This window comes from Stenella coeruleoalba, assembly GCF_951394435.1.
Source record: "Stenella coeruleoalba genome assembly, chromosome: 5".
Taxonomy (NCBI): Eukaryota; Metazoa; Chordata; class Mammalia; order Artiodactyla; family Delphinidae; genus Stenella; species Stenella coeruleoalba.
In genome coordinates, this window is record NC_137150.1 from 99,139,105 (window position 1) to 99,161,840 (window position 22,736).

At 34.9% G+C, this 22,736-nt stretch overlaps 1 protein-coding gene across 1 annotated transcript in view; it reads right to left on the reverse strand.

Moving 5' to 3' along the window:
- ARL6 (ARF like GTPase 6) overlaps window positions 1–9,814 on the reverse strand; it is a 51,510-nt gene extending 41,696 nt beyond the window's left edge. Inside the window, exons 1-2 of the mRNA XM_079921486.1 lie at window positions 9,488–9,814; window positions 5,804–5,953 (exon numbers count right to left, since the gene is read on the reverse strand). Of these exons, the coding sequence (XP_079777612.1) occupies window positions 5,804–5,926 (123 nt within the window). The 5' untranslated portion in view covers window positions 5,927–5,953; window positions 9,488–9,814. The remainder of the gene's footprint in view (window positions 1–5,803; window positions 5,954–9,487) is intronic.
- Window positions 9,815–22,736: the final 12,922 nt, after the last annotated feature.

The window sequence follows — 22,736 nt, forward strand, 5'->3', positions numbered from 1 at the left end:
TGGGGTCCTGGACCAGGTCCTCCACCCTCCAAGGCCAGAGGCACTGCCTGGGCCCCTCCTGCTGAGGCTCCTCCTGCTGCATTGAGCCTAAGACTCACCGCCCCACCCACCCAGCACCTCCAGGGCCTTTTCCTGCTCTGTTGGTCCTAAGCATAGGCCCCGCCCCCACCTGAAACCAGCCCCTGCCTACTCCCTACGCCCCACAGCCAAGGCTTTTTCCGGATTTTTTTTTTTCTTTTTCTCCTTACTATTGTGGCTCTGTTTTACCTTCCATTGTTGTTTCAACTATATTTTTATTCTTTCTAACAAATCTGTTAGTTTTCTAATCTAATTTTATTTTTTACTCTTTGTTATCGTTCTGCTCCTTTTCTTTCTTTCTTTTTTTTTTTGCTGCCCCACACATCTTGCGGGATCTTGGTTCACAAGATGGGGGTCAGGCCAGAGTTCCTGCAGTGGGAGCTCTGAGTCCGAATCACTGGACTAACAGAGAACCTCAGACCCCAGGGAATATTCATTGGAGTGAGGTCTCCCAGAGGTCCTCATCTCGGCACCAAGACCCAGCTCCACCCAACAGCCTACAAACTCCAGTGCTGGAAGCCTCAGGCCAAACAACCAGTAAAACAGGAACACAATCCCACCCATCAAAAAAAAAAAAAAAGGAAGACAAAAAAATATGTTTCAGATGAAGGAGCAAGGTAAAAAATCTACAAGCCCAAATAAATGAAGAGGAAATAGGCAACCTACCTAAAAATAATTCAGAGTAATGACAGTAAAGGTGATTCAGAATCTCAGAAACAGAATGGAGACACAGATTGAGAAAATACAGAAATGTTTAACAAAGATTTAGAAGAACTAAAGAACAAAGAAACAGAGATGAACAGCACAATAACTGAAATGAAAAACACACTAGAAAGAATCAATAACAGAATAACTGAGGCAGAAGAACAAATAAGTGAGCTGGAAGACAGAATGGTGGAAATAACTGCCAAGGAACAGAATAAGGAAGAAAGAAAGAAAAGAATTGAAGACAATCTTAGAGACCTCTGGGACAACACTAAATGCACCAACGTTCAAATTATAGGAGTCTCAGAAGAAGAAGAGAAAAAGAAAGGGTCTGAGAAAATATTTGAAGAGATTACAGTGGAAAACTACCCTAACATGGGGAAGGAAATAGTCACCCAAGTCCAGGAAGCACAGCGAGTGCCATATGGGATAAACCCTAGGAGAAACACACCAAGACACATATTAGTCAAACCAACAAAAACTAAATTCAAAGAAAAAATATTAAAAGCAGCAAGGGAAAAGCAAAAAATAACATACAAAGGAATCCCCATAAGGTTATCAGCTAATATTTCAGCAGAAACTCTGCAGGCCAGAAGGGAGTGGCAGGATATACTTAAAGGGATGAAAGAGAAAAACCTACAACCAAGATTACTCTACCCAGCAAGGATTTCATTCAGATTCAACGGCAAAAGCTAACAGAATTCAGCACCACCAAACCAGCTTTACAGCAAACGCTAAAGGAACTTCTCTAGGCAAGAAACACAAGAGAAGAAAAAGACCCACAAAAACAAACCCAAAGCAATTAAGAAAATGGTAGTAGGAACACAGATATCGATAATAACCTTGAATGTAAATGGATTAAATGCTCCAACTAAAAGACACAGACTGGTTGAATGGATACCAAAGTAGACCATAAACATGCTGTCTACAAGAGACCCATTTCAGACCTAGGGACACATACAGACTGAAAGTGAAGGGATGGAAAAAGATATTCCATGTAAATGGAAATCAAAAGAAAGCTGGAGTAGCAATACTCGTATCAGATAAAATAGACTTTTAAATAAAGACTGTTACAAGAGATAAGGAAGGACACTACATAATGATAAAGGGATCAATCCAAGAAGAAGATATAACAATTATAAATATTTATACACCCAACATAGGAGCACCTCAATACATAAGGCAAACGCTAACAACCATAAAAGGGGAAATCGACGGTAACACAATAATAGTACGGGACTTTAACACCCCACTTACACCAGTGGACAGGTCATCCAAACAGAAGATAAATAAGGAAACACAAGTTTTAAATGACACAATAGACCAGATAGATTTAATTGATATTTATAGGACATTCCATCTGAAAGTGGCAGAATACACTTTCTTCTCAAGTGCACATGGAACATTCTCCAGGATAGTTCACATCTTGGGTCACAAATCAAGCCTCAGTAAATTTAAGAAGACTGAAATAGTATCAAGCATCTTTTCTGACCACAATGCTATGTGGCTGGAAATCAGTTACAGGAAAAAAACTGCAAAAAATACAAATACATGGAGGCTAAACAGTACACTACTAAATAATCAAGAGATCACTGAAGAAATCAAGAAGAAATTAAAAAAAAAAATAGAAACAAATGACAACAAAAACACCGTAACCCAAAATCTATGGGATGCAGCAAAAGAAGTTCTAAGAGGGAAGTTTATAGCAATTCAATCTCACCTCAAGAAACAAAAGTCTCAAAACAATCTAACCTTACACGTAAAACAACTAGAGAAAGAACAAAGAAAACCCAAAGTCAGTAGAAGGAAAGAAATCATAAAGATCAGAGCAGAAATAAATGAAATAGAAATGAAGAAAACAATAGCAAAGATAAATAAAACTAAAAGTTGGTTCTTCGAGAAGATAAACAAAATTGATAAACATTTAGCCAGACTCATCAAGAAAAAAAGAGGACACAAATCAGTAAAATTAGAAATGAAAAAGGAGAAATCACTTCTGACACCGCAGAAATACAAAGGATTATAAGAGACTACTACAAACAACTATATGCCAATAAAATGGACAAGCACAAAGAAATGGACAGATTCTTGGAAAGGTACAATTTTCCAAGAGTGAACCAGGAAGAATTAGAAAATATAAACACACCTATCACAAGTAATGAAATTGAAACTGTAATTAAAAATCTTCCAACAAACAGAAGTCCAGGACCAGGTGGCTTCACAGGCAAATTCTATCAGACATTTAGAGAAGAGCTAACACCAATCCTTCTCAAAATCTTCCAAAAAATTGCAGAGGGAGGAACACTCCCAAATTTGTTCTGCAAAGCCACCATCACCCTGATACCAAAACCAGACAAAGATATCACAAAAAAAATAAAATAGACCAGTATCACTAATGAACATAGATGCAAAAATCCTCAACAAAATAGTAGCAAACAGAATCCAACAACACATTAAAAGGATCATACATAATGATCAAGTGGGATTTATCCCAGGAACGCAAGGATTCTTCAATATATGCAAATCAATCAATGTGATACACCAAATTAACAAATTAAGGAATAAAGACCATATGATCATCTCAATAGATGCAGAAAAAGTTTTTGACAAAATTCAACACCCATTTATGATAAAAACCCTCCAGAAAATGGGCACAGAGGGAACCTACCTCAACGTAATAAAGGCCATATAGGAGAAACCCACAGCAAACATCATTCTCAATGGTGAAAAACTGAAAGCATTTCCACTAAGACCGGGAATATGACAAGGATGACCACTCTCGCCACTCTTACTCAACACAGTTTTGGAATTTCTAGCCACAGCAATCAAAGAAGAAAAAGAAATAAAACGAACACAAATTGGAAAAAAAGAAGTAAAACTGTCACTGTTTGCAGATGACATGATAGTATACATAGAAAATCCTAAAGATGCCACCAGAAAACTACTAGAACTAATCAATGAATTTGGTAAGGTTGCAGGATACAAAATTAATGCACAGAAATCTCTGGCATTCCTATACACCAACAACAAAAAATCAGAAAGAGAAATCAAGGAAACAATCCCATTTACATTGCAACAAAAAGAATAAAATACCTAGGAATAAACCTACTACCTAAGGAGGCAAAAGACTTGTACTTAGAAAACTATAAAACATTGATGACAGAAATCAAAGATGACATAAACAGATGGAGAAATATACCATGTTCTTGGATTGGAAGAATCATTATTGCAAAAATGACTATACTACCCAAAGCAATCTACGGATTCAATGCAATCCCTATCAAACTACCAATGGCATTCTTCACAGAAATAGAACAAAAATTTTACAATTCGTATGGAAACGCAAAAGACCCTGAATAGCCAAAGCAATCTTGAGAAAGAAAAACGGAGATGGAGGTATCAGGCTACCCAACTTCAAACCATACTACAAAGCTACAGTAATCAAGACAGTATGGTACTGGCACAAAAACAGAAATATAGATCAATGGTACAGGATAGAAAGCCCAGAGATAACCCACGCACCTATGGTCACCTAAACTATGACAAGGGAGGCAAGAACATACAATGAAGAAAAGACAGCCTCTTCAATAAGTGGTGCTGGGAAAACTGGACAGCTACATGTAAAAGAATGAAATTAGAACATTCCCTAACACTATACACAAAAATAAACTCCAAATGGATTAAAGACCTAAATGTAAGACCAGATACTATAAAACTCTCAGAGGAAAACACAGGAAACACACTCTTTGACAGAAACCACAGCAGGATCTTTTTTGACCCACCTCCTAGAGTAATGAAAATAAAAACAAAAATAAACAAATGGGATCTAATTAAACTTAAAAGCTTATGCACAGCAAAGGAAACCATAAACAAGATGGTAAGACAACCCTCAGAATGGGAGAAAATATTTGCAAAGGAAACAATGGACAAAGGATTAATCTCCAAAATATATAAACAGCTCATGCAGCTCAATATCAAAAAAACAAACAACCCAATTAAAAAATGGGTGGAAGACCTGAATGGATACTTCACCAAAGAAGACATACAGATGGCCAAGAGGCACATGAAAATATGCTCAACATCACTAATTACTAGAGAAACGCAAATCAATACTACAATGAGGTATCACCTCACACCAGTCAGAATGACCAACCTCAAAAAATCTACACACAATAAATGCTGGAGAAGGTGTGGAGAAAAGGGAACCCTCTTGCACTGTGGGTGGAAATGTTAATTGATACAGCCACTATGGAGAGCAGTATGGAGGTTCCTTAAAAAACTGACAATAAAACTACCATATGACCCAGCAATCACACTACTGGGCATATACCCAGAGAAAACCATAATTCAAAAGGACACATGCACCCCAATATTCACTGCAGCACTATTTACAAGAGCCAGGACATGGAAACAATCTAGGTGTCCAATGAGAGATGAATGGATAAAGAAGATGTGGTACATATATTGAATGGAATATTACTCAGCCATAAAAAGGAACAAAATTGGGTTCTTTGTGACGTGGATGGACCGAGAGTCTGTCATACGGAGTGAAGTAAGCCAGAAAGAGACAAACAAATATTGTGTATTAACGCATATATGTGGAATCTCGAAAAATGGTATAGATGAACCTATTTGTAGGGCAGGAATAGAGACGCAGACGTAGAGAATGGACATGTGGATATGGGGGGAAAGGGAGGGTGGGACGACTTTTGGGAGATTAGGTTTGACATAAATACACTTCCACGTGTAAAATAGATAGCTAGTGGGAACCTGCTGTATAGCACAGGGAGCTCAGCTTGGTTCTCTGTGATGACCTAGATGGTGGGAGAAGCAGGAGAGGGAGGTTCAAGAGGGAGGGATATAGGTATACATATAGCTGATTCACTTCATTGTACAGCAGAAACTAACACAACATTGTAAAGCAAATTTACTCCAATAAAAAAAAATAATGGATTATAAAAAATAAAAACAGTCCTTTAAAAAAAAGAAAATACACAAAGTATCTAATAAATATACTTACGTTTGAAGGTTTAAGTTTATTAATGATTGTTGTTTTGCCACTATTATCCAGCCCAAGGCACAAAACATGAACCTCCTTCTTCCTCAGGCCAAGCAAGCCTGAAAGTCTGTCTAGCAATCCCATAATGTGAGTCAAGTATTTACAAACCAGCTGCAAGTCAGGGGAAAAAAAAAAAAGATATATTACCCACAGGCACCTTAAGAATAGAAAATATGAGCATATGTATCCCAAATTTCAGAATTTAAAGACACAGTGATATTGTGAAAACCATGTCAATGTAGCTTTGCATTTAGTAAACAGAGTTTAAGCTGATTACCAGAAAGGAGTCTTAACTGAAATGCAGATTGGCGGATAATAACACCTGGCAACACACAATAATGCCCTTGAAGTAACTGGACATTTCTCATCGTAACATATAATACTTAACAAGAAAATGTGGTTAAACTCAGAATCATGTGGAGTCTGCCATTTGTGATACTTGAGAATATTTGCACCCTTTTCTGGAAATCTGGAACAATGATGGGCAATGGCGTTCATGTGAGCCTGATGCTGAAGCTTAGAAAGTAGAAGGCAGACCAGAATAACAGAGAATAACTGAGATTTTGGCTACATCATTTGAGCCACTGGTCAAATCTTTTTCTAAAGCCAGTCCCCTTGTAGTTTGCAATAATACAAAGTAATAAACATTAAATTCACCATTTTTGTTTCTTTGCTTGATTATATCCAGTTTAGGTTATGTCTTCTATGAAAAGAAACAAAAAATCCTAACTGATATATTTATCTTAATTTTTCCTTAGTCCTTACGTATATCTTTGTAAGTCACCACAAATCCATTTGGGAAGAAGGTTGTATATAAAACACACACACAATTTGAACCTTAATAAATACCTGTTTCTTTGAAACTATAACTTACATGAACTATCCTGTTAAGTATCATTTTAAAAGAATTTTAACTAGTGTACTAGTAAAGAATATGAATGTAAATACCAATCTTACATTTTCATCTCATTTTCTCAAATATCATAAAAGTTTCTTTGTTAACTTGTCCCTGAAGTGTTCATTTGTTTATCAATTCTTTCTTTGGAAAAAAAAATCTTTCCAATGCAAACTTTCAAAAAAACTCCATCAGTAATCCAAACACAAGCATTTTGAAGTCCGATAAAACTGCTGATGATGCGTTGCTGGCTATGTGATAACTTTATGGCTATTCATACCCTTCTAAGGTACTGTTAGATTTAGACTTCAGGTCTCCAAATGAAACTTTCCAAAGGTTCTTCCTTTGGGTCCATCACCACCCCCACCTCCCAAAACATTATTATGTGGTGGGAGAAGAGAGATACCACTTTTGCCAGCCCTCAACTGCTGCAGGGACTGCTACAGCAGTAACTACAATACACCTGTATTCCAAACATTTCCTATTACTCTCCAAACCACCATTTTCAAAGTTCTCTTAAAAAACAAAACAAAACAAAACAAAAAACCCTCTAAATATCAGTTTCATTTAATTGATTTATTCTCATCTCCATCTAAGGTTCCAGAAGCTTGTCATCTTACAGCTCCTTCAGTATTTTTTATTCCACACCAAAAAGGCAAGACCATACCTTGAAGGATGAGGATTCAGCAACCTAAATAATAAGAAGCTTCCAAGACAACTGCATCTGAAAGGTGGCTGCATCATTAGTTTTGCTTAGGCCCCTTCAGAGATCATTATGGACAGAAATTTCAAAACTGAATTCCAATGATGTGCAGGAAAGAGAAGGTAAAGCGCCCCACCCAAACATGGGGCCACAGTTGTCTTACCCAAGGGATGGGTTTGACTTCAGGTACTCCATTTGTGCCGCTTGAATCGACTTCTCTCCTTGTGTTGGAGATTCAAATCTCACTCAACCCATTCCTTTAAATCTCAGCTTAGGGATAGACATCTGTAGAATCTACTTTAAGTTAGCCTTCGGATATCATGAAACAATTCACACAGACCATTTTAATTCAAGGTAAATTTGCTATTACTCACTTTGTTATTAATTGTACTAAGCATATTGATATAGGTTTATATCTTGTTTTCCAATTCCCATACAATTTTGAATAGATTTTAAAAAATATGACCACTTCTCATATCATCTCCCTCTGGGCAACTACAATAAAGCATTGATTGTAAAAAGCTTGATACGTGAATATTTGTTTTTTCATAGAACATCGGATTGTGATTTTCTGTCCCCTTTTTCATGGATTATCAAACACCTGATGCTTGTTATTGAAATACTGTGGGATATGCAATTTAAAAGAGAAGTGGCATGCACATATATACACTACCAAACGTAAAATAGATAGCTAGTGGGAAGCAGCCGCATAGCACAGGGAGATCAGCCCTAGAGGGGTGGGATAGGGAGGGTGGGAGGGAGGGAGACGTAAGAGGGAAGAGAGATGGGAACATATGTATATGCATAACTGTTTCACTTTGTTATAAAGCAGAAGCTAACAACACTGTAAAGCAATTATACTTCAATAAAGATGTAAAAAAAAAATAATAAAATAAAAAATAAAAGTCAGTTGTTCTAAGAGATATAATTACATTTACTGAAGTTGCTTTATAAACAACTATCATAGAGCCTTATATATGCTTCTATTTCTTAGTAATTATACATCTTTATAAATTTACTTTTTGCTTGCATGAAATAAGGAAACAAGATAACTTAAGTCACTGGACATTCATTAACCATGTCCTAAGTGCACAGGAGGAGATACAGTGAAAGTTTTCTGTAGCAACCTACTCCTATAGCCATGATTCTCGACCCTGGCTGCACACTGGAATCAGCTAGCTGGATTAGTATTTCTGAAGATGGAATCAGGGCATCTGTATTTTAAAAAGCTACACAGTGTTTCTGATGTACAGTCACTATTGAGAACTTCAGGATTTTAGAATAAAGTCTAAACTTCCATGCATAGCTTTTAAAGTTGTTCACAATCTGGCTCCAATCTACCTTTCCAGTTTCTTATTTTACTGTTTTCCTCTCTCTGCAAACCAGCCAATCAAATTCTCTTGGCTGTTATCTGAGGAACGGCTTTTTCTTTTCTTTCTTTCTTTCTTTTGGCCCCTCCAGGCGTCACGAGGGAATCTTAGTTCCCCAGCAAGGGATTGAACCGGGCCCCCTGCAGTGGAAGCGAGGAGTCTTAACCACTGGACCACCAGGGAAGTCCCAGAATCTGCTTTGTAAAGTTTTTTTTTTTAACTTGTTGCCAGAAAAGTCCTGAAGAATTAGGATGTTACCCATAGTTACGAGCTTGGAAGGTAGGCTACACAGAGAGAGTGGTCGAGCAAAGAAAACACCATGAATGGTACTTTGTAACTTTAAAAATGTTTCTAGAGTGAATTATAGCACACTCTCACTACCCCCAATAAATATTTTTATTCAGCTTTTAGTCTTTGATGATGAAATTTCAATTATACTTCCCACACAGCAAAGAGGCCCAAATCGGGTAGTGTTAAAACCATCCAATCAAACAAAAATTCACCCAAAGCAGTTCCATGAGTTTTCTGGGGTCCATAGCCCACTTCTTCTTTTCTAGTTCTCACACATTAGAAACCAGCACACGGAGTGAAAACCATGAGGAAGAGCAATTCTAAAATTGGTGGCGGAGGGGACTGGGGGGTGGCGCTGGGTACAAAAATTGGGGTTGGGGAGATACCTGGTCTTTGAGATTAGTCCTGCGGGCCCGGGAGCTGCTGAAGAACAGGAATGGACGCACTCGCTCGTATCCCTCTCTGCAATGGGAATATGGTCCGGGCGTCCCTCAGCCTTCCTCTCTAGGCCTCCACAGGAAGGATTCCTGGGCCTGAGCAAAGCCGCCTCCGCAAGTTCGGTGAAGGGGTAGCCTCTGGCTCAGCCCAAGCATCAGTGGCGGGTCAGGCGCCGTGGTGCGCGGCGTTCCCCGGGCAACCGGAGGTTTTTCCGGTGCGGAGCCACGCCTCCTCAGGTCTCAGCGCGTCAGCCGCCGTGCTCCCGTTAAGGGACTGAAGAGCTCCCCCAAATGCCAGAGGCATAGCGAGCAGTATTGAAGAAGTGTAAGCGAGGTTGAAGGGGTGAACTGCCGCCTCCCAGCGAGGAGCCGCGCTGTTCCCCGGTGGAGCATAATGGGAGTTGTAGGCTTGCGCACAGCCTGCTGGGAAGTGTTCGGCGTCCGCGTTGGCTTCGGGCCTTTCTCGCCGCATGGTCTCTCCGCCCTCTCGGGAAAGTCAGCTCAGAGGGAGCGGCGCGCTTTGTGGCGCCCAGAGCGCTGAGGAGTCTGCGTCGACGTCGAGCATGGGCGCAGCGCGGTGGCGACAACTGCGGGACCCGACTATGAGCTCTAGGGCGAGAAGTACGCCAGAATTGCCTGGTTGCCCATCGCATCCACCCTTTAACAGGATGTTAGGCCTGAGACCCTGGAGTCCTGGAGAAGCAAAACCGTTCGTGCGGGCAAGGAGAGGAGATAAACTCACAGGCATTATTCGGCAAAGGAAGTCTGCCTGAACCTGGTTTCTGAGGTGTCTGATCTCCTGAAGAGATTTCCACGAGGCATAATCCCCTGCGATTAGAGTACAGTCCCCAGAATCAAATCGGCAGGTGGTCAGGAATCTGTAGTCCCAATGCTTAAAGTTAGCCACCCTCTTAAATTGCTCTGGGGTATTATAGTAATAGTAAATGACTTATCTCCTTTGTTAGCCAGGAGTATGAGATTCTTTACCCCCTCCAGCTACCTAGTGTTATATTTACTACCCTACCTGTTCTTTGGCTTATCAATTTCGGCCTATTAAGTGGATTAGCAGGGTGAAAAAAGAGACTAGAAGGAATTATATAAAAGTAATAATGGGGGAAAGATTGTATCTGCATGATCATGGGATGCATTTTTATTTTCCAAATTTTCAAATGCGGTTCTGTTATTTTTACAATGGAAAAAAAAATGTTCTGGGCTAGTGACTCTTGTTGAAAGATGAAAACTAACAAAACGCAAAAACAAAAAAAACCTATAGTTGTGTATCCAAAAGAACTTACTTACCAATGTCCTTGAAAAAATGGAGTATGGAAATATATTCCGCCTTATTGTGTAGCCTTAGGCCAGTTAACGCTGCTCTATTGTTCAGCTTCCTCACCTTCAAAAAGACACTAAATATCTCATCTGGTGGTTTTGAGGAATAAGTAGGTAACAGAGGTATGTGTATGTTTGGCACATAGTAGGTGTTCAATAAACAATTTCCTATCTTCCTTTGTCCTGCAATTTTTATTATATGGGTAAGATTTTTAAATGTGGTCCTTTAACTTCTGACACTGAATTTACAGTGAGGTATTAATTACTTTTCTGTGTGTCTGGGTATTGTGACTCACTTTGATAAAAGTTGGAAGCTAAGTACTTACAGCCGGATTTTGACTTTTTTTTTTTTCCTTAGAGCTAAGTAGAAATCTTATGTTTCAGGAAACTTTAGTGTACAGACAATTTTTCCTGTTTGGAGTTGATATTTTCTGCCCCTAGGTTGAGTTCTGTTTTTGCTTCGTACAAAACATTTGGTGAACACTGGAAATGAAATGGAGAGATTGGATATCCAACTTTTCAGTCAATTTAAGCAGATAACATAATTCTTTTTTAAAAATTTGCTAAGTGAATAGTTATCTTAAGGTACATAATTCTCTTACAAAAATTTAGCTAAGTAAGTAGTTATCTTAGATAAGTGTAGTTGATATGTTGGCTTCTTATTATTAGAGATGAAATAGTGGTCATGAAACCCACAATCTACTCAATAATCTAGAAAATGTCAGTTTTGAAACTAACAATCTTTAAAAAAGTGAATACTTCATATGGTTGAATCTGCTGTTTTGGTGCTTTGCCAACCGAAACAGCTCTCAACAATACACTCAAGGCTCAGCATAAAAATTGGTTTCACTTGATTTAAGAAGTTAGTTTGGGTCTCCTTATTATGAGAATAAGAAGCTTTAAAAATGGTTCTTAATTGTATGAAGGCTTCTTAGGATACCTGTATAAGGAAAGAAAGTTTCAAGTACTTTATTACCAGTTTAAATTTCATACTGGCTTTTGGAACTGTGGTAAGAATTATAAAAGAGAGAAGAGTGAGATATGGTGAGTACAGTGCTATTCTGATTAATTCAGGATACTTTTACTATATTTTCTTACCAGAAACTTTTAAAAAATATAGAAAATCCATGATTGGTAATTTACTGGATGTTTTTGGAATAAATATTGATAGTCTAAAGCTGTTTGGACAGTTGTACATTATGTGTATCTGTCAGTCATCTGCAATTTGTATACAGTATTACCTATGCAATGAACAATTTAATTCACTTGAATCTCACAAAATATTTTGCTGATATAAAATCACTATAAAAATATGTACTAATTATTTACAGTGACTTATGTGAATTTATGTCTTGACCTTAATGCTATTATTGTGAAAAATTACAGCTATGATTTTGTCTCCAAAATTACTAATATATGTAAAGAGCATCTAGATTTAATAGACTAAAAGATAAATTATATTAAATATGATCAACACGACAATATAAAAAAGTCACAAATTCAACCACCAGAACTGTAACTTTTATTTGCTAATAGATATTTTAATAAACAGGCTTACTCCATCTGTAAGACCCTGATAATGCCTCTTAGGAAATCATAGAAAAATAAAATACAATAATTAGTAACTTGTACTTTGTACAAAAATCTTATGTTGCTCAGCAGGTAGTTTTGCTAAACACCATATTCTTTCAGCAAATAGATAGATGACATATGTAATGCAATTCACCGCAAACAATCCCTCATTGAGAGCTGAGCATTCTATAACACTATAACTTGTAAGCATGCCAGCATGTGAAAATATACATGGAACATCATAATATTACAGTAGATTTTATAAGATGAAAACAATACCACCTTCAAGTAAGTCTGGACTACTTCGTTCCATAGTGAAGTAGATAATAGGTAGGATTGCAGTTCTGTTGTAAACACCATTTTACTGTGTTTATCTTTCTACCATATTGTGATACAACCAGAAAAAAGAACATAGGCTGTGTAAGGAACCTGAGTGAAAGGCATATATTGAAGCTCTAAATAGTGATGTAATACTAAAGAGAAAAAATAATGCAGTGCTGCACTTCCTTCTCACAAACAGATCTTTTCCCCTTTTTGCAAGAGTAGATGGGTACAGTGCTAAATCCATAATTAATGATAAATAACTTTATGACAGGTTACAAAGAGATACATTTTAAAAATCATAGGAAGAAAAAATGTTTTCAGCTGCAGTTTATCATTAGTCAAATATTACTCTCTGAGGGACTAAATGTCTCAACCTAGACAGTTGTTATCTAGGCATTTAATATAAATGTACTATTTAGTATTTAAATAAACTTTTTAGGATTTGTGCTACAAAGATTTTGATAACTTTTTTATTTTGAATACACTGCAACTGTCAAATCTACCATTTAATATTTGATATGGCCATTTAAATATTGAGTTTAATCAAATGCATATTTATATGTACACATATATCTTTACATTTTTGGCTATGCTAAAACAGAAAAAAATGGAGAGCAATCTTATTCCATTATTCACAGTCTAATTTTACATCAAATCCAAAGAACAAATATGCATGTATAAATTCCAACACACTGAATTACATACAGCCTATCCAGAAATAAAGCTCCAAGCACAACGAAAAAGTCACATCCTTCCTATAGGATAGACAGGGCACAATGAAAAAAAAAATATATCGCCCTTGTGTTTCTCCTAAACGACAGATGTTTTTATATGAAAACAAAACAAAATAAAATATTGTTTTACCAAACGATTAGAGCCTGATTACCTTTATTTAGTTATTTATTTTAATTTCAGATGTGGGCTCAAACCATCTCAAAATAGTGTTTTGAGAAAATTGACAGCTTGAATATATAATACACATCTTTAAGCATTAACTAATTTTCATAAGCTTTGAATTAGAATGGCTACAAGATGTTTCTGTCTTTTACACTGTAGTAGACAAAAATAACAAAACATGGGAAGTATCTATGGCATTGAGAAGTCCTCACTTAATCTCTACATTATGGAAAGGGGACTCTGTTATCAGCATCCTTGGAAAAGCTCAGAATTCAGTTTCAGGTCTTCCAAATAAGATGTCTCAAAAATATTTAGTAAAATGGCTTTAATATATTTTATACAATAGGTCTTTTTCCTGTGGTGTATTACATACAAATCCCCATTGACTATGTTTATATATGCACATATATATGTTTATGTGTGTGTGTGTGTGTGTGTGTGTGTGTGTGTGTGTGTGTGTGTTCCCCCTTTCCAACTACTTACACATCTCTCCAGCCTATACCTGCTTCCCACTCCTTATACTGACTTTTATTTCCTCTTGGTAAAGTAAGACTACTCACACAGTAACATCCTTACATTTCTACCATAAATCTACCAACCTATCTGCATATTACACACTCTGCCTTCCCTCCCATTGTAGTTCTGTCTCCTCCTGTCAAAAACTAACCTTCCAACTTAAGCTATGAATCCTAACCCTTCTACTTCTCAAAGCCTTTTCTAATTAAATTCTCTCTTGCATAATCAGTTTTCCCCTTTCTACCAGATCATTCTCATTCATATATAAATATTCCCTAGCATCCTTTCTCTAAACACACACACACACACACACACACACACACACACACACACACACACACACCCCTTTCTTGACCCCATATCTACTTCCAACTACTCAGCTACTGCCCTGTTCCTCTTGCTTTCTTATGGTAAAACTTCTTGAAAGAGTTGTGTATAGATACTGACTCCACCTTCTTTTCTAAAGTATCTTCTCAATCCACTTCAATCAAGCTTTGACTTCACTACTTCATAGAGACTGCCCTTGTCAAAATCGTCAGTAACTTCCATGTTGCCAAGCCCAACGGCCATTTCTTTACTTTAAACTTGGCTTCTTAAAGCATTTAATCCAGATGGCCAATTGGTTTTTTTGTTCTCTACGTTACCTTACACTCCTCAGGGTCCTCTGCTGGTTTCTAATTCTCCACCTAACTTCTACATTGACATGCCTTGGATCTCAATCAAGCCCTACTTCTCTATCTTACAGGCTTTTCCCAGGTGATTTAAAAACATTAAATACCATATATATATTGATGGCTTCTAAATCTTGATGTCTAGCCCTGATCGCTCCTTGGAACTCTTATATACAACTATCTGCTCAGTATCTCCATTTGAATATCTAACAGGTATCTCAGGCATTACATGGCTAAAATTAAACTCCTGATTTTTTTTCCCTCCAAACCTGCTTCTCCTGCACCACCACTGACTACATTTCTTATTTTTCAAATGTAGAATTTATCTTCAATTTTTCTCTCTTCATCCCTCAGGGCCAATCCATTAGCAAGCCCTGTCTTCAAACATAGCCGACATCCATCCACTTCTCTCCATCTTCACTACTTCTTCTCTAACAAAAGCCACCTTGTTTTTTCTTTTTTGCTTAAACTACTGTAGCAGCCTCATAAATGTTCTTTGACCCCCATCTCATTTTTGCCTCTCTTTGGCTCATCAACTTTGTACCAAGCACACTGTTCTCTCTACCCTCAAACACTCTAAAGTCTCACACATTGAACTATTCCTTCTGCCTGGAATTCCCCCAGATTTTCTCATGACTGGTTCCTTCATGCTTTTCATACATCGGCTTAAATATCACATCCTCAGAGAAGACTTCCTTTACCACTTGATATAAAGAAGCCACAGTCATGCTATGTAACAATATTAATTTAATTTTCAGCATAGCACTTATCAGTACTTCTTCATTGTGTGTCTTTACCACTAGAAGATCAATTCCATGAGACAGGGGCTTTTGCTTGTCTTGGTCGCTTTGTGTCCTCTGTGTTGAGAATAAGACACTTGTACAAGATAATGTTTAGTAAGTATTAGTTAATTAATGAATGGATTTATGGATAAATATACATTTAAAGTAAATCAGTATATATGTATATATACTATTTTTAAAATTAGGAATTATACAGTTTTGGACTAGCAAACACACTTGATTTAATTGTGTTTGTTTATTATATCTGTTCCCCATAGTGTAAATAGCTTTAACTGGACAAATCATAATTTTTTTGTTGTTGCTATTCTTTATATTAAAATACAGACACCTAACTATTTCATTTAATGGTAGAGTGATCAAAGTTGTGAGGTGGGAAAGGGAATGTTTTGCTTCCTGAAAGGAATTTTTGGATACTCCATAGAAAATAAGCAATTGATGCAAAAATGGAATAGCTTTTTACCTTTGTTTGAAGTATCCCATTTGGTGAAATTTAAAAATTGAATAAACAGTGGAAAAGTAACTATAAAAATATATGTTCACTACAGTACTTTGAATATACAAAGTCTAATGGAAGACTTTCTTTTTGTATTTCCATTCATGAGAAAGTAAAAGATTTTGCTCTTTCCAGAAGACTTTATGGAATATATGACCGGTATTAGATAAGAGCAGTAGCTTCAAAAATAATAATTTCTAACCACTATGTTATGGATTTTAGCTGCAACTTCTCTGAGAATTGGAAGGTTACAAGCAATATTAGAGAGACTGAATGGAAATATATAAAGCAGTCCTTTTTTTTTCTAATACTTAAAACAACTGAAAAGAGAAGGCAATCTCCTTGAAAGAATATAAGCATTTAGAGATCATAAGATATAATGTACAACTAATATGTAGGTCCTGTATTTTTTAGACTATGTGTAAAATTTATGTATCTGTATAAAAGCATAACTTGATTCAAAAAGACTACCCTTTCAACTCAATTATTTTTACCTGCATCTTATATATACTGTTTTTACATTTAATAAAGCAGAAGGAAAAACTCTTTATTAATAGGAGTGATATGTATAAAGTGCTTTGACAGTCTAATCAATTTTTGGGAGGCAAATTCTTAATTATATATGTCTTAGAAATCAAAAGAACTATTAGTATGGAAATGTTAATAATTGTGATCATTCAGTCTGTTAATATACTTTTAAAAAATAAATTTAAATTTTTGATATTTTGGTAAGATTTCTTTCTAATTTTATATAGCAATACATATTTTAACAAATATTAGTGGACTTATTTATATTAGAGATTCTCATCCTCAAAATGCATTTTAGCTTCAAAATTACCAGTAAGAGTAACATGACATAATTTTCAGACAGTTTTCTATTAATTTTTTGTTATTTTTAATGAGGTAATTAATAGTTTTAACACAAACTCCTCTTTATATTACCTTTTTGCCTTTTCCTCAGTTTTAATGGAACTTGGTCCATTTTCATGTTCTGCATTCATGCTCTGCCTGTGATTTTTTAAAAAATAAGGTTATTTTAGAAGATATAACTAACATTTTAGGAAACATAGACTTGTTAATTAACAATTATTCCATCAAAAGTCAAAATTAAGCTGTCAAAGTTTATACTGCATACAAAATTAAACCTAAGTATAGTTTGAAAAATGTGCAAAGTTATTCAAATTTCCAATGACACAATCTAACAATGAAGTATGATTAACAAAATTATTAATAATGTATCATAAACAAAGCACATATAGTAATCTTTAAAGTCCAGTGTTACCCATATTCATGTTTGTTAGGAACACTCAGGTATTGTGCCCCACCAAAAACAAAAATGCTCCCATCTCACATTTTGATTTTTTTCTCTTGGAGGCCTAAAACACCTAAAATTATATCAAAATTCCATATCTGTCAGAAGAAAATGAGATTTTTGCATTGTATAAATATATTAATACAATTTTCTTTAAATACATACATATGGCATAGGGAGAACAACATCCATTAAAGCAAATTAAAAACCTCCATGACAAACATTTATGCAAGTTAAACCTTATTTTCCAAGCAGTGCAGAAATTTTAAAAAGCCTCAGTCACTGTTTATTTTTATATTGTCCACGAATATTATTATTATATTGTCACTATTATTTTAAAGATACTCTTGAAGATATTGCAATAATAGCTCTAGATAAAATACCAATGGATTTTCAAACAAATTGGTTTTAACAATGCTCACATCAATCACATCAACATGAAATAGCTTGTTCAGTTACAAGTCTGTTATCAAATGAGTGGTCAAAAATTTTGTCATAGAGCTTCTAAAGACAACAATTTTAAGCAGATTTATTTAAGCATTACTATGTGGCAATAAATAAAACATGCACAGTTAAGTAAAAACTTCATTACAACTTAAAAAATGATAATACTGGGTAAATAATTCTAAAAAGAGCATCAGTTACTACTTTGAAAAATGAACTAATATAATTAATTATATTCTGGCTTCTCTCTGAGTGAAGATGTGTTTACGTGAAAATTTTAGAAAAACAATTTCTATCTAAATGCATAGATATCATTCTACAAGTTACTAAATGTGGAAGAGAGACTTTTAATTTATTATAAAAGCAATAGAAGAGGACATTTTAAATTAGGTAAAAATCTTGAAAGTGTTTGTTTATTCATCTTTATGATTTAGCACTGTTCACTCCATCTATCAGGATTTCAAAAAGTGAAATGATATTTGGTCTTTCAAGAACAAAGGCAAATTAAGACTGTTCTAAGGATGATGATCTATAAACATAGAAAAACCTGTATAGTAATGTTCACATCAATATTGCTTGCCATGAAAGCTCATATTTAACCAATGAAAACAAGGACATTTATCTTCAAAGTTAATAATGCCTAACTAAATATAAAATTTGATTTAGATATATGAAAAATGAAGGTTCTCCTGTCCTTGGAGTTTTCTTTAAAATAATATATTATTTTGGAATAAAGACAGTTCTCCCTTCAATCTCTCTCTAATGAAATGGAGACTCTGATGCTAACTAAATTAGAATCCTGAAGTAGGGTTGTCCTTTTATTATTTTGTTGAACACCTTAAAGTCACATCTCAGTTGTTCTGATTTACAGTTTGAGTTGATAACATTATCTTAACCAACAGTAAGTTTATCATGACAAATTAAAGATTAACCAGAGGTTACAAATAATGGAGGAATATGGATGAGAACAGAGCTTTACTTGAGAGGAGATTTTCAGTAATTCTGGTACTTTTCTACAACTCCCAGGAAATTCTGTTGTTAATCTGTACTTTATTTCCTAATCGAAAGTAGATACCACATCTTTATATCATTACATTTAAAAGAGATCTTTCGTCGCTTTTTATATTCTTAAGATGAATTAGGTTTAAAAGGTAGTGGAATTCTTCTTTGAGATCTTCCCCTTTAAATGAAATAAATAAAAAATTCCCTTAAGAATATAGAGATTTGGTATTCTGATAAACTAGTGTGGAAATTCAAGTGAGAACCTTCTTTATTTTGTTTAGCAAGAAACTTTGCGTTCAATGGATAAGTGCAAAAGTGTAATAAAATGGAGGTGACTTGGTAGCATTAAGAGAAATACAACACTTTGTATTTGCCAGATTCTTTTCCAAAAGATGAAGTTAATTTTTTAGTAGTGCTTTGCTATCCATAGTAATTGAAAAGTTTACTTTTAATTTTTTTGTATCACTTTTAAATACAATAATTTTGAATCAATACTGATAAGCTAAAATAGACTTTTAAATCTATTCTAATATCCCAAAAAAGCCAATGCCAACCAGGTTTTTGTTAACTTCTTTTGAATTAAGAGCAAAGAACCTAAGTCTTCCAATTAAGATGTAAATATGCTTTTTTAAACATTTAAATCCATCATTAATTTGAAATTGGATATAATTATTAGATGAAAGAGGATTAGTTAAAATTACATTTTGATGACTTGGATCTTCTTCTGGATCTTTTTCCCCCAGGAGACACGTATATCACGTCACATCCTCTTATAACAAAAAAAATACATTTTATCCTCATAAATCTTTGAAACCCTTGTCTAATACTTATCTTTTTAAGGGAATAGTAAGAGAAAGATGGGGTATTTATTCTTCTGGAATATAAGATTTTTCTTTTCCTTTATTTCATCTAGTAATAAATGTGCTCTGGTCATGAGTAATCATCTCTTTCCTTTATTAAATATATCATGTTTGAAAGAATTTTATGCAACCATTTCAGCTGTATACTCATTATTACATTTACTAAGGCCAGTGAATTGGCTTGGGCAAGAGATTACCCCAGAATCGTTTTTGAAAAATGGCTGATGTTTTCTAACTGGAAGTACCTTTGAGGTAGTGAGCCTACACCTGAACTGAAAAGTATGCCACTGGACAATAGAAGTATGTGACTCCTGAGGAGAATCAGCTGTTAACAAGAGAGATTCTCTTAGAGAATCCAGCAAGTGTGCTCCCTTCTGCCAGAGGAAGTGTGGAGTGTTCTATGGAAAATTTGAGGTCCAACATATTTCTTTCCATAGGACAAGGTTTTTTTTTTTTTTTTTTTTTTTTATACAAGGTTTTATTTCACACTGGACAAGGTTTTATTTATTCAATGTATTTTTGTTCTGTGGAAAGAACTAACCTTTAGTGACATGGCAATCACAGCAAACATAGCAAATAGGCTCTAACCTCTAAGTTTTAAGCTTAAGAGTTACTTGAACGTAAGGACACTACAGTCAAACTCATCTTTGCCATAAAATTTTATGCATGTAGGAGACATCTTATAGATATTTGTTAAAATGAACTAAAGTTTACACTACCTTTATTGAACATTATTATAAAAAATTGAAAATCTGTTGAAAATGTTGATCATAAAAACCAAAAGCTGGATGACTTCAGTGCCCAGTGCTCTAATGGAAGAATACCATCAATTTGACACAGTGTGCTCCTCTACCTTTTGGAGTCTTCATATAAAAAGCACTAAAATATTTTTGGATCGAAAGTTAATATAAGTCTTTGATACTTAATGGAATTTGAACTTGGAAAAGTTAAGTTGATGATACTAAAAGAAGTGATTATATCTTCTTCTAATCTCTTTGTTATATAAAGACATGTACGACAACTGTGAGTTGATAACAGTTTTTGATTCATAAAATATTTATTTCTTTTAAATTAATAACACATTTCCCTAGCTAAAGCAGTAGGAAAGGATCATCTTCATCCATTTTGAAATTACTTTCCAAAGCACTTAATTTCCAGTTAATGAAAAGCCAGAATTCATACCCTCTGTATGTGTAAATGCTCCCATTTATGTGGTAGGACCCAAAATACCTAGTATTAGTGAACATTTTGAGATAAGAGATTTAACTGACTGCTTTACAGAGTAGAAATTTGGAGGGAAAGACATAAAAATGGCTTTTTAAGAAAATTGTGGTTGGGGATAGGTAATGTAATTCATTCTTCACCACGTCTTCCGAAGACCTCCTTTAAAGACTGCTTTTCAAGGATTAAATTTGGATTTGTTTTCCATGCATGGGCTGAGTTGGGCCTTAAAGCTGTGGCTGGAAAATTTTTTTTTTCAGGTATTTAGTTGGATAGATTTTAAAGAGTAATACAGAGTGAAATAAATCCTTCTTGATTATGGCATGCATAACTTATTTATCAAGTTATAACTCAGTGCAAAAGTGCTGTAATTCTTGATTTTTGTTAAACCAAGAGCTTTGCAACTTCTGATGGCTTTTTTAGTGTAATGATTTACATACCTAATCTCTCTTCTTGATTGTACATTGTTTTTACATTTTTTCCCAGTTATGTCTTATATATACTATGAGATAATGAGTTGACTATAGGCTGGAAACTGACCACGTAGAAAATTTTAAAAAATGGTTCCTTCAGCTGTCTGATTTTCAAAATCTAAAAAGCCCCTCAGTAGTATAGACTAGGAAATTTAAAATAAAGCAGGTACATGACTATATATGCATATTTTAGTTATTAAAGATTATTTTTGGAGGCTTGTGATTTATGGAAGTTACTCATTTTCTTTCTATCATTACGTTCTATGTTATGAATATTAAACAGCTTTAATTACTGAATATGTGCACTAGTAAATCTCAAACTATTTCATGTAAAATTTTCAAATCGTGATTGGTAGGCAGTAAAGAAATAGATATACTTATTTTTTAATGTTTCTGTTTAATCTTGCATACCTTGTTCTGACCATGATGAGGTTCAAATTTACACTAAAGATTATCATGCTTACAGTAGCAAAAAATATAAATGTAATATAAATGTAAATTTTAAAGAGGATTGGGGGTAAGAGACAAAGTGAAAAGGCAGTTTTATAATACTACAGAAAGATGTTTGGGAAGGAAAAAAAACTATGAATTAACCAGATATAGAATAGGATCGTTGGATTTTTGAAGAAAAAAATTCTTAACAGAGAATTTAAATCTTGCAAGCACTGAATGCCCATCCCATAGAAGTTTAAATACTTTATAGAATTTATTTCATCAAAGTATACAGATGTTGCTGACAGAGTCCTATGGAAGACCATAATTATTCTATTCCTTATTTTCTAAATATGTTTTTGTTGTATTATAAAAATAAATATATATGATTAATAAATTTAATCTGCTTTACATCTGTTCTTATTTAATATATATTTGAAGATAGGTAAATATGGAAATTTTATATTTCCTCTAAATGCATCCAGATTTGTGTAAATGTAACAAGCAAACTGCAGACAGTCTGTGAGTGATGCATGACCATGCAGGTGATGGCTGGAAAATGTTGCTAGCTATTTCTGACACACCTACTTAAAAAGTGATGGATTTCCCACTTTTTTCTTTTTTATTGTACTTTAAGGAATACTTTAAAGACTCTTCCTTCTAGCTCTCTCTGTTTCTTTTGAAATGAGAAAATTTTAGCTGTGGGAGGCAAAAATCAGAAGATAAATCAACAAAAGAAAATATGTGGAAGGGTCTAGTCTAATGGGACAATCAAAAAATCTTAAAATAGGAAAAAAAAAATCAAGACTCCTTTTATAGCAAGAAAACTACTATCACCAAAAAATGTAA